The sequence below is a fragment of the Sylvia atricapilla genome, chromosome 6, assembly GCF_009819655.1.
Source record: "Sylvia atricapilla isolate bSylAtr1 chromosome 6, bSylAtr1.pri, whole genome shotgun sequence".
In the NCBI taxonomy this organism is placed as follows: Eukaryota; Metazoa; Chordata; class Aves; order Passeriformes; family Sylviidae; genus Sylvia; species Sylvia atricapilla.
In genome coordinates, this window is record NC_089145.1 from 28358203 (window position 1) to 28371448 (window position 13246).

At 39.8% G+C, this 13246-nt stretch overlaps 1 protein-coding gene across 1 annotated transcript in view; it reads left to right on the forward strand.

Annotated features, from left to right (window-relative positions):
• Window positions 1–12349, forward strand: part of MAP3K9 (mitogen-activated protein kinase kinase kinase 9) — a 55708-nt gene extending 43359 nt beyond the window's left edge. Inside the window, exons 9-12 of the mRNA XM_066321326.1 lie at window positions 5088–5200; window positions 5864–6679; window positions 7025–7819; window positions 11852–12349. Of these exons, the coding sequence (XP_066177423.1) occupies window positions 5088–5200; window positions 5864–6679; window positions 7025–7506 (1411 nt within the window). The 3' untranslated portion in view covers window positions 7507–7819; window positions 11852–12349. The remainder of the gene's footprint in view (window positions 1–5087; window positions 5201–5863; window positions 6680–7024; window positions 7820–11851) is intronic.
• Window positions 12350–13246: the final 897 nt, after the last annotated feature.

The window sequence follows — 13246 nt, forward strand, 5'->3', positions numbered from 1 at the left end:
TGTTCAGTTCATTTGCTAGCAACTGATGTTTCACTATCTGTTATTATTTTGTTAGGTGTATTTGTAAGCTGTCAAACTTTGTAGCTGTGCAAAACTCTTTGTAGTAGGTCTTCTCTGTTTTAAGGCTCAGCTTTCTGTAGTTTCATATAATATCTGAAACTGCTTCTCTTTTACAATTCTCATATTATGCTTTTTCTTGTCTTAAATGCTAATACATAAAAAGTATCTGATAAAGCCAAGCAAGTATCTTCTCTTCAGTCTTTTGAAAAGGTCATGTACTGTGAGTGAATCAATCCTGAAAGTGATTTTTGCAGAAATACATAGGCTTCTTTTTTTTCCTTTATGTATCTGAATTATTTATAACAGGACTCCAAGGAATCATTGCTGGACTGCTGCTTTAAACATAGGGCTGGTTTTGCCTTATAAAATATTTGAATGCTTGTTAATTTTTAGTGGAGTTTGAGCATTTCTCCCTGATAAATTGATAAATTGATGGTTTGACTCTTGCCATGTTTTTTAGCAGGGAGAATAAAATAGCTGGTTATAATCTTCATTTTTACAATTGTGTGTTCAAGTGTGAAATGCCTGAAAAATTGATGTTTGCATAGTGCATCAGTATTGTAGCCCCCTGCAAGAGGGCCTGAATCTATTAAAATATGTTCTTTAGGATACTCAAGATATCTTGGCAGGGCAATATGGAGGAAGCTTCTTTGCTGCCTATGCTTTGTCTATTCTACAAATGAAGGATAGGATAGCATTCTAAGGAATTAAAACAGATGTCACACTTTACAATCATTAATTATGTGAAAGCAGGGGAGATCACTGAAGCTGGAAAAAAACACTCCTACCTTCAAATCACATTCTTAGAATTCTGGGAGTAGGCCTCTTCCATTTTCTGTTCAATACTATGAAGTCTGAAGCGCTGATTGCTTTTGGGCATAGACAGCTGGAATGGAGTTGCTTGCAAACTGTGATTGCTCATAAAACTGTCCTGTTCTTTCTACAACTGAGATGTTCTGTAGTAGTCAGAATCTCTCCTAGGGAGACTCGATACAGATATCACATTTTGCAGAGTGTTTGAAACATGAGCGTGTTGCTGAGAGGGCAGTATGGCTAACACACAATGAACCACTCCTTACTGAAATCATGCCAGACTGCAGACCTAAATTTAAAGGGGGCAGAGTTGCAGGGAGTATTAGTGACTCAAAAGATAGTTTTTGCTATTTTTTAGTATTTTGATATTCTTATTTTACAGGGTGAGGAGGAAAAACTTCATTGAATATTTAAGGTTGGAAAAAACCTTTGAGTCAAACCATTAACCTAGCCTCTACCATGGTCACCAGTAAACCATCTTCCCAAGTGCCACATCCTCACACCTTTTTTGAACATTTCCAGGGATAGTGATTCCACCACTTTCTTGGGCAGTCTATTCCAATGCCTGACCACCCTTTCAGTGAAGAAATTTCTCCTAATACTTAGTCTAAACCTCTCCTGGTGCAACTTGAGGCCATTTCTCTTGTCCCATCCTTTGTTACTTGGGTGAAGAGGCTGACCCTCACCTGGCTAGACCCTCCTTTCAGGGAGATGTAGACAGTGATAAGGTCTCCCTCAGCTTCCTTTTCTGCAGGCTAAGCAACCCCAGCTTTCTCAGCTGCTCTTCATATGAGTGACTTTCTAGACCCTTCCGCAGCTGCGTTGCCCTTTTCTGAACATGCTCCAGCTCCTCAGTGTCTTTCTTGTAGTGAGGGTCCCAGGATTCAAGTTGTGGCCTTGCTGGCACTGAGCATAGAATAATCACTTCCCTGCCAGGATGCCTTTGGCTTTCTTGGTCACCTGAGCGCACTGCAGGCTTGTGTTCAGCTGCCTGTTGACCAGCATCCCCAGATCCTTTTCCACCAAGCAGCTTTCCAGCCACTCATCCCCACTGATGGGCACTGATGGGGATGAGTAGCATTGCGTTGGGGTTGTTGTGACCGAAGTGCAGAACCCAGCACTTCACCTTATTGTACCTTATACAGTTGGCCTTGATGCACCATCATCATCATCATGCAGCCTATCCAGATCCCTCTGCAGAGCCTTCCTGCCCTCCAGCAGATCAGTGCTTCCAACCATCTCGGTGTCACTGCAAACTAACTGAAAGTGCCCTCAATCCCCATATCCAGATCATTGATAAAGAGATCAAACAGGGCCAACTCCAATACTGAACCCTGGGAAAACGGGGGTAAAGTGAAGAGCTAAACTTAGGACTGAGAAGCCCAGTTCAAGTATTCTCCATAATGCTATTCTGGTAGCAGAAGTGCTGCTGGTCCTTATGGGACTTTGTGATCCAGTGAACTTTTATCTTCATAATTTTTATCACTTTCCATGAATTCTTCACAGGACATAATTCCAAGTCTATTTGAGAATAGCATTGTGAGAATTGCAGTGACCTACAATTAACATCATGAAAAGATGATAGAGTGATTATTCACTCTTCTCTATTTGTCTTTGAACATAAAGAATATGCACAGCAGCAGAAGGGTTTTGTGCTGAATTGCAGAGACTGGATGAAGCTTTATTTTGGACTAGTTCTGTGGCAGTTCAGTTGTGATCTTACAGTGTATTCTCAAGGATATACCGTGAAGTTTTAATTGTCTTTAAACTTGGCGTTGATTAGTCACAGACTTACTATGGCATGAGTTATGGTCACTCAGCTTTTCACACAAGTTACTAATTTTACAGAAGGTGATAGTGAACGTGACTTAAAATCCTTTAGCAGTTAGCTCTTAAAATCTTGCAGGCTAAATAGGGGTGAGCCGGCAACAGACATTTTTTTTTTATTCCCTCCAGTATTAATGTCTTAACATTATTACAGAATGGTGTTGAGACACCAGACATGCTGGTGTAGGGAAGTTTTTTGCCATTTTCTGAGCAAATAAACCTTGTCATCTTACCATTCCTAATAAGAAGTGCCTTTGACTTTCCCATTAGAAAAAGGCAACAGAAAAGTGACTCAGTTATAATACAACAAAGTAAGTAACAGCCTTCTGGTTAGTTAATCTAAATAAAATACAGGTAAGGTTTAGGTTCCCGAGTTGTTATGCTGGTGATTGAAATATAGTTTTAGTGCTAGTGCTTTCAAATCATTCTCTTTCCTAGGGCAACAGCAGACAATACTGCTCTAGTAGTTTGTTTTGAATTGTTTTCAAATTGTTTCCAAATACACCCCACTGCCTAGTTAAAATGATGTGCACCAATCTTCTGGACAGGTCTTTGAGGTCTTGACAGTAACAGCAAACTTTCAGTCTGTTCTTTGCAAGGGAAGATTGCTTTGAGAAGTCAAAAGGAAGCAAACTAAGTTGAATATGTGTTTTCCCAGCGCTGTGGAAATCTCCTCTTCCTCAGTAGTTCTCTACCCATATTGTAAGAGCCTTGAAATTCAGTTTTGGAGGTGTTTGCTTCTAACATGGTTCCTTTTCAGTCACCAGCTTTCTCTTTATATGCATGTCTGTTTATGGTATGTAGCCTGGGTAGGCCTGTTGCACACCTGGGTAATTTAGATCCAGCATACTTTATCTGGTGTGCTGTGTTACACAGCTGAGTATAATGTGGAAGGAGTAAATCAGAGCAAACCCACACACTGAATGGCATGTCTGTTAGAAAACCCTGTGGTTGTTTGTCTTGGCAAATAGCGTACAATGCTGTGCTGTCTGGATTCAAGATCACAGCCGGGTACTGCATGTGCAGTACTGCAGAATGGTTAATGGGGATGGATTTGCAATGCAGTTGATAACTGCACAGGATACTTTTAGTGTAATGTCTATATTACAGTCATCAGCCAACTGATCATGTGCTGGATGAAGTTTAGGTCCTGTGGCCTTTCTATTGCTGCAGTATAGTTTGAGGACAAATACAGCATCTCTGTTGGGTATAGAGCAGTGGAAAAACTTACACCAAGGCAAGAAAAATAGCCCAATATAATAATTTTTTTAAAATCCTGGAATGGAAACTGTCTTAGAAATGCAGAATGATCCTGGTGGAAAATAAGAATCAGTTGAGATCATTCAGACTATCTGCAGATCTTTTTATTCCTTTCTTGTGATTTCTGCCTGTCCTAAGTGTGCATGGCTTTTCACCAACACCATGAACTTTCATGTTGGAGTTTGTGGAGAAATGAACCAGAAATTTTCCGGTTCACACTATGTTGATAAATGAATAATAAAACTTTGAATATTGATATATCAGGAAGTTGTGCTGCTAATCAGAGTTGTTGTCATGTCTGATGTCATGAAACTATTGCAGGATGATGATAATGAAACCCTATGAATAGAGATTACTGATAAGTTCAGGAGCCTGCTAACATACTTTTAGACACAGGTCAAAGTAGAGATTTGGGGTTCGGTTCTTCTCTTGGGTTTTTTTTTTTATTTGTAAGTAAAAGAAACCATGACATGGTCTATAAGTTTAGTTGTCTTTTTTCCCGTAATCTAGAACTTATGCTTTTAACTGTACTTCAATAGTGTTTCCTTTATAAGAAAAATATTGGTGTTTATAATACAGAGACATGCCTTTGCTGTTACAGTGACTTTAGCTTATTATTTTATTTGTCCTAGTGACTGATGTTTGAATTTCGTTGTTCATTTATGTTTCACATGAAAACATTTTTTGAGGTGTTTTCCCCTCCCCTTGCTGAGCAATTTATTTTTTACCTGCCATGGTAAGATTGATTGCCATGGTAAGATTGATTGCAAAAAGAAATCAAGATTTTAAAAGATTGTGGCTTGATCTTGATTTAAAAAAAAAATGTTTCATCTGATTTTTATAGTGGTACCTTCTATTATTCTACATTCATAGCTTGTTAGTTATCAGCAGAGGCCTTTTGACTGCCACAGTGTCACAAATGAGGAACGGACCTTTTTATTTTATTTTTTGTATTTTAAAGTGCTGTAAAGATATCACAAAATGTCTTGCTGTGGGAGGACTTCAGATCTGTGTAGTTGAGATGGATACATGCATACCCTAAGTAGATCAATAGATAATATATAATGGGGGAATGGAAAGTGGTTGTGAGTATGGTACATTTTCTCACATCCTTCTACTGTTTTCAGTCTGAAAGCTCTGGTAGAAGGATGCAAGCAGTGGTCATCCAGTGCACCAAATCTTGGGAAGATCCAGAGAACTGCACCTGCTTTTCCAGGATTCACCAGCTTAGCAGAGATGGGTAAAGGAATTCCCTGAACTTGGTATTCCTATCCCCACTTCCATTCACATTTCAATGGACCTTTTTCCTGTCCTTCTCCTGGTACCTTACAGCAATGTTTTAATTTTGTTTGGTATCTGTTTTTCTTTTATTCTTTGTCAAGTATCCACTTTCTCCTTCTCTATTTTCTTCTTGTTCACCTCACTGCTTGTGCTTCTCCCTCTGTCAAGCTAACAAGCTTCTGTTAATTCTTCTCTAGCTCCATGCTGTCTCTCAGCTCCTTTCCTGAATAATGATATTTACATGTGCAGCATGTTTACACCTTCACTTCCAAGGAGCAATCCTTAAAATTTTTCTGCCTTTTGCTCCTCGCTCACAAACACATAAATTTACTCTAGAAGTTACTGAGGTGTAGGTTGCCTTTGAAATGCTGTTCTGCAATTAATCTCGAGTGGATGAATGCTTCATTAATTTCTTTCACTTTGATAGTGTTTCCAGTTCCTTCTCTCAGCCTATCTTTTTTGGAAATAATAGACTGTATTTGGGAGTTGATGAATGATGTTTGTGAGGAGAACAGTTGCATCTTCTGAGGAGAAGCTTATTTTGAAGTATATTTGTGAGACAATAAAATTTACTAGTGAAAATATTATATTGACACCAAGTCTATTTTCGTTTGCTTTCCAGATGATGAGGACAGCGAATGTTTTAATGGAGAGGGCAAAGTGCACCCTTCACCCGTGCACAATCAGTCATACCTCTGCATCCCATTTCAGAAGAATGAAGAGTGGGATGGCCCTTCTAGTGATGCCAATGAGGAGTCCACCCCTGTAAACTCTGCTACCAGTACCCCACAGCTGACACCCACCAACAGCCTCAAACGTAGCAGCTCCCACCACAAGCGATGTGAGGTTGCATTGCTTGGCTGTGGAGCAGTGCTGGCTGCTGCAGGTCTGGGTTTTGATCTGTTAGAAGCAGGGAAGTGTCAGCTGCTCATTGAGGAGGAGCCAGAGATGCCCAAGGAAGAGAAGAAGAAGCGTGACAGTATTTTTCAACGAGCTGGACGCCCACGCAGGAGCACTAGTCCACCTTCCCGGAAGATCTTCAAGAAGGATGATCCCCTGTTGTTGCTAGGCGAGCCATCCACATCCCTCACCCTTCTTTCCCTGTCTTCCATTTCCGAATGTAATTCCACCCGGTCCCTGCTGCGCTCAGACAGTGATGAGATTGTGGTTTATGAGATGCCTGTCAGCCCAGTGACAGTCAAGGCTCCCTTGCCAGCCATTACAAACCCACTGGTCAATGTCCAGATTGAGAGGTTCAAACAAGACCCCAACCAGTCCCTGACTCCCACACATGTGACAGTCTCTTCCCACACCCAGCAAAGCGGACACAGGCGCACACCTTCTGATGGAGCCATCAAAGGGAGTGGACTGATTGTCAATGGGTGTCCAACCAGTGGATGCCCTTCCAGTAGCTGTTTAACTGGAGCACTGGGAGCAGGTAGGTTTTTTCAGCCATCTTCCTTTTCCTCTTCAGAATAACTACAGAAACAGTATAATTACTTGTTGCTTATGCTTTCGTTGAGATGATCAGCCCACAAGAATTGCTTGTGGAGGTAATCTTTACACAAATAGCTAACAGAATAATGCAGTAATGGCTTTGGTTCCAGCATCTTCAGAATGCCCTCATCTTGAAGATACAGAGTTTGTAGATTCTGAATGGAGGCTTTCTGTCTTGAATACGTTTTTGCATTGTACATACAATAAACAAAGATCTGTAGGAACCACTTAGTAGTGACATGTAACGTGTTTTTCCCTCTTCTCTTATATTGTCTCTTTTGGATAGGTGTATTGAAAACACCTAGTCCAAGCAGAGATCCCGGTGAGGTTCCTCGCCTGCCAGACCCCAACCTTGTTTTTCCTCCCACCCCGAGACGATGGAATGCACAGCAGGATCCCACACTGGAAAGACCCAAGACACTGGAGTTCCTGCCCCGGCCACGTCCTGCAGCCAGTCGGCAGCGGCTTGATCCCTGGTGGTTTGTGTCACCCAGCAATGCCAAGGGTGAATCTTCTGCCAACAGTTCAAGTACTGATACTCCAAGCAATCTAGACTCTTGTTTTGCTAGTAGCAGCAGCACTGTAGAAGAGAGACCTGGACTGCCAGCACTGCTTCCTTTCCAGGTGGGTCCTCCTGCAGAGGAACGGACACTGTTGGACATGGATGCTGAGGGGCAGAGCCAGGACAGCACCATTCCGCTATGCAGAAGTGAACTTAACACACACAAAGCTGCAGCATATGAACTCAAGCAAGAATTCTGGTCTTAATATGAAACCACTGGGGACAGTGAGCCCCTCTAGATTCAATCCTACTTTTTGCACTGAGAATGCACTTTGGAAACAGATGAGATGGAGGGATGCTACAGAGATCAAATGGTGCTGCCTCGGCTGAAGATGTGTTGTCAGCTGCCTGATTTTTGTCTGCATTTGGGTGAAACTTGGCAACTCTGAGCTGCTGACTTTTGCTGTGGGGTTTTTCTGTAGTCTTCCCTGCCCTCCTATTGCAGTTTGAATCTGCAATGAGCTAAAATTATCATATCAAAGTCTTTTGTTACTGACCTTGTAGGATTTGGCACTTGCAGTAAGTATATTGGTATCTATCCTGGTATTAATCAGTATTTTCAAATAATATTCAAATAATACACTATGGCAGACATCAGTGTTTGATGTTTTCCCGAGGAATCCAGAACAGAAACAAATAAATATCTGGAGACTACCTTCTCTGAAACACACTGCGATCATTAGATGGGCCTGGGAATCATCATACCCCCACTGAAAGAGCAGAAGTAGCTATCTTAAGACTTGTTTGTCCTCTTTTGCTCATGTGATAGCATAAGGTGAAACAGATGACGAGGAAGGGCATGGCATCTCCACTGATGGAGGTCTTTGAGAGCAGGTGAACCAGACTGTTGGAAACAAGTAGGTGTAGTTGATCCTGGCTTCAGGGTAGGTTGGATGAACTTCAGTGGTCTCTTGAGGTCCCTCTCAGCACTGTTTTATTTATGACCCTGTGCTTTCAAGATGAAGGCTTACAGTATAGCTGTTTAGCTTGTGGTTGTTGTTTCAGATTTTCATTCCATCAGTCTCTTTTTTCCCCGCTCTGTTTCTCAGGCTCATAGTCAAGTTGCCTCAGCTTTGGGAGGGGAATTAGCAGAAACTTATTTTAAAGATGTGTTGGCTTGCAGAAGTAAGTTATGTGTTTCCAAATCTTTTTGTTTCTATTTTTTTCTCCTTTCTTATGCCTTTTAGGAGTGACCCATGAAACCCAAGACTGTTCTTATGCACACTGGTACTTGTTTAGGGCTGTTTTGAAATTGAGGCTTGTTAGTAGTTGGATTGTGCAAACAGGAATCAGAACATCTGGATTCTGTTTTATTTTGTCACTGACTCACTGTGTGACCCTGGGCAAATAATGTAACCTCTGTGCCTGAATTTCCCCATCTGTAAATAATAGGAATAATACCTACCTCACAAGGGGAGGGGTTGGGACATATATAATAGGTATAAAGTCCTTTGAGATCTTTGAGTGAAAGGCACTATAGATATGTACAACTTTATTCTTCTTCAAATATGTAGAACACTCCTAGATCTGGAGCAAGAACAGACCCCTGTCTGAAAGGAGGATGTCACACAAATAGAGTGTGCCTATGCTCAGAGTTTTCTGTATAAAGACTTCAATTGTGTGTCTGTGCCACTGCAGGTTTGTCTTACTGGCTGTAATGAGAACTTCAATCTTCCCCAAATTTGGCATTATATATAAGGGATGTGGCCTTTATATGAGTGTAATAGGGTAGTCTGCTTTATTGCAGGGTAAAGCATGTCTGTTTACTGTTTTTGTACAGATCTGTGCTTGTTTTGCTAATCTACTGATATTTGGTTGCAAATAAGTCTTTCAACAGTGCTGCCAATGCAGTGCTCAGCCTGTTGGGGCAGTCCAGTCCTGCTGTGAAGGCAGTAGAGCCAAATACTTCCTGCAGCTGTGTGTTTAGATGTTTGTAACCTGATTTTAAAAACCAGCATGTGTGGGGAAGAGCTCCTTCATAAGGCTTTTTAGTTCTGTGTGAGGACTGAAACCAGCATGTTCTCATTAGTCAAGTGCACCTTTTTTTTTCAAGCAGTTATAGTGTGTTTTGAAAGGTCACATATTTCTTGTTTATCACATTCTATGGAAAATGCTTAATGGCAGCATTACTTTCTGCTGCCTTCCTTATTAAATGCTCCAGAACTAGCCTTAATGGTGCTACACTAGATCTTAAAGCTGGGGAGACAACTGTTTTGACAAGGTATTATGATAAGGCAAGGTGGGATTCAGATACTTAAAGAAAACTTACATTTCTGACTTTTTTGTTGAATTTAGACCTTTAGCATTGTTGATTTCTTCAGCATCCTTTTGCTCTCCATTTCTGAAAACTCATTTTGTGACTCAGACACTAGCAAAAAGGCAAAACTCATCCAACAGATTGCTAATTTTGATTTTGATTGTGCTGTTAATCAACCTTAACGTAATCTCAGTAAGAGGCCGTGTCAGAGGGATTTAAAAGAAGGACATTAAAATAATTATTTTTCATAGTCTTCTTTTTAATTTTAAAAGGTTTGGAACAAAACTGGATTAGCTGTTCTGAAATGTAATGTTTTCTATCTGAAAGGTGTCATTATAAGTGTCATAGGGAGTGTCATCTGCTCTGCAAAGGCATCACCTGAAATATCTCCATTTGAACAGACATCTTTAAAATCCACTTACTTGCATGAAATGTAAGACCACCATTCTAGGTCACACTGATAAAACTCAGCCTGCTAAACTTTATAGTAGCTGGCTAGTTGATTTCACCAAGTGAACTTCTAAGGTTTCTGTCGAGTTTCCAGGAAAGACAAACTTAAAGGCAAGTTGTTCTGTCACCTCTTTTGCTTAAGAAAGTTGAGAATAAAAAATTACCACCCTCCTTGCCCCTCTCCCCCTTTTATATAATCAGGTAGTGAAGGTGGTATGTAGCTGAACTTTGAGAAGTACTTTCTTCCAAAAAGTATCTTCCCTAATACCAAGTGGACCTTGCTACATCAAATAACTTGGTAGGCCAGATGACAAGAGTCAAGGATCCAGGTCAGGGTTACCAAACTACATACTGTTATTACAAAGCTGCCAGACAGACTAGTTAGAAGCATATTGGTTGGTATGTGTTTGTTTTGTGGTTTTTGTTTGGAGTTTTTTTTTAACCCTTCCTCAATACAATTATCTTAGTTGAATCTAGGATGTGAATTAACCTGAGGCAGTCTTTGAGCATCCACTCATAATTGTCTTCCAGTGGCCAACCTGAGGTATCAAGCAAGAGGAATCAGTTGTGAAAACAATGCTCCTGACTTCAGTAGATGGTGGGGTATTCTCTGGCAGGCAGAGAGAGAGCTCTCAAGACAGAGTTGTCAGGTATTTCACCTTATACACACCAAAAGATTTTGCAGCCAGTGTTCCAAGGCCCAGAGGCTGTGTGCATGTTTAAGCTAGGTCAAAACCTCTCACTATACCCATCTGTCCCATCCTGGCTTGACTTCTCAGCTTTTTTTAAATCTGTTGGAGTTTTTGCTTCACAGTTGGGGAAGCTGAGGTGTTCCAAATCTCCAAAGGAGTGGCCGACTATAGTCCACTAGACAGTGAGGAGCTATGAGCCCGTCAGCTCAGAAATCTTTTTCCTGCTGGTGGCTAGTATTCCCATTTGTCAGGGAAACAAAAATGTCATAATATTGGTCACTGACCTACCTTTCTAGAAGTATTCTTGAGGAAGATGGTGAAAATCTTACTTAAAAATTTTTAATAAATGCATTGTTTCCTTAAATGTCTGAATAAGTTGCACTTTTGTTTTGTCTGAGAAAACAAGAAAAAGATAACATGACAGTGAGCAGTCTGAAACAATGACAAAAGAATGGAGAAAAATATGTTTGAATACAGGCCTTACAAAGAGGAAGTGGCAGTTTTTTAACTGATACTAATTATGAGATTGTAGCTGAGAGAAATGTTTGTGATTTAAAAGTATGTTTGTATTTTTGTTCAGTCAACTAGCAGTGTGTATCACTAATTTATGTAATTGATATGCTGATTTAGGAAATAGAAGTTTGTCAGCCCTTCAAAGTATGCTATCCTTGTAGCCTGTTTAGTTTTCCTGTGATGTTGGGGGGGAGGCGCAGAATAGCAACCAGTGCAAAAAAAAAAGACAATTGTTTTGATAAATTTCTGCTGGTTTTATAGAAACTGAATGTGGGACAAGTAGAGAGAAGAAAGCTTTTGTGTCAAAACTAAGGTGATTAAATAGTTACGGATCCTTTTCTAATAGTGTTGCTTCTTCCAGACTGCACAGTGGTCTGTTCTACCAGCAAGTAGGTCTTAATCTCCTTTCAATCATTTTCAGAGGTGCAAATGTAACTTTTTATACATATTTCCCCTCCAGTTTATTATTGCAATGGGTTGATATTCAGTATGGGGCAGGGAACCTCCGTGAAAATACTCTTTTTGTAATAGTTTTCCAACAAAATGAGTATTTTTAAAGTGAATTTTTTGTTATTGATGGGGTAAGACCTGTTCTGGTTTGGCATGGTTTTATGATGAAATATTTTTCTGTGCCTCTAGGAATGGGAGTAGTTGCCTTCCTCTTCATAGCATGCTGTTATCTTAAGACATTGTGGACAGTACTGCGTAGAGATGTTACTTCGCTATGTCACAAAGCTGGATACCTCTCATTCTGTTGAAGGTGAGGCAGTAATGGTCAAGTTAAGAAAGGTCTTTGCCTTTGGAGTGTTTTGTTAAATAAAACATGACAGGAAACCTTGAGTCGCCTTTCTATCTTGAGATTAATGTTTATTTGAAACCTAATTCATCTCTGTGGGATGAATATGGGACCTGGAGTCTCATTGGATGTATGGCACCAAACCTATTCCTATGTCCCAAAATTCATTGATAGCCTGTTATTTTTGCAAGTAATTTTAAGCTAATGTAAATAGGTTTGTTTCTTTTTGGTTTTTTGATATGTTTCTCCTTGGAAAACATGCTTACTGCTTTCTAACCTTTTCCATGCATTTTGGAGATACTCTCAAGAACTCTTACCAACTCTGTGGTGAATAAGAAGGATTATATCTTGGAGAGTGATTTAAGTCCTCCTTTTGGCTTTCGTTTTTTGGGTTGGTTTTGTTTTTTGGGTTTTTTTGTTTGTTTGTTTGTTGTTTGTTTGTGTTGGGGTGTTTTGGTGTTTTTTGATTTTTTTTTGTTTTTTTTGTTTTTTTTAATGAAACAAGGGTATTTACATTTGGAAAGATTTCTGATCCTTATCCTGTCACTGAAGAACAGTTTCTTAGCTTCCATGTTTAGAATTCATTTAAGACTACAATTTGGGTAAAACTGGACATTAAAAGTGAAGGGATAGATGTGTTAAAACATATTTGCAAACAAGCAATAAATACAGCAAATACAAGAACCAAAATATATTCTCAGTGTCACAGAGCGTAACTTTCAGATTTCATCTTTGGTTGATATAATTATGGTATCTATAGCAAAGAATGCCTTCTTATGCTTTTTCTTAAGTTTACTATTTTAATACTAGGATACGGTGGTTTGCACAGACAGCTAATGTAGTAGCTAGACAGAAAGGATCTTTAACCAGATTTGCTTTTTTTCCCCTCTTATTTTCAATCCAGTTTTTGGGTTATATTTTATTTTCTTCTCTTTTTTGGTGTTTAACAAACAATACAGTTTTAAGAAGAACTTACTGTTATTAACCTCACAATCACAGTTTCATGAGGCATTATGGAAATTAATCTTTGGCTTATTCTGGTGCTCCCTCTATTGAACGCATAAGTAGAAAGTCGCACTGCAGTTAAAATGTGCATTTGCTTTTGGTTTTTCCCATGTTTGGCTGTTTTAGACAGTTTTGTCACTGGTCAGAGGTGAACACAACTTCTGAAATTACCTACATCAACTTTATTTTTTTTGTGTTGGAAGTAGTCACTCTCAGGCTATGAGGTGTGTGCT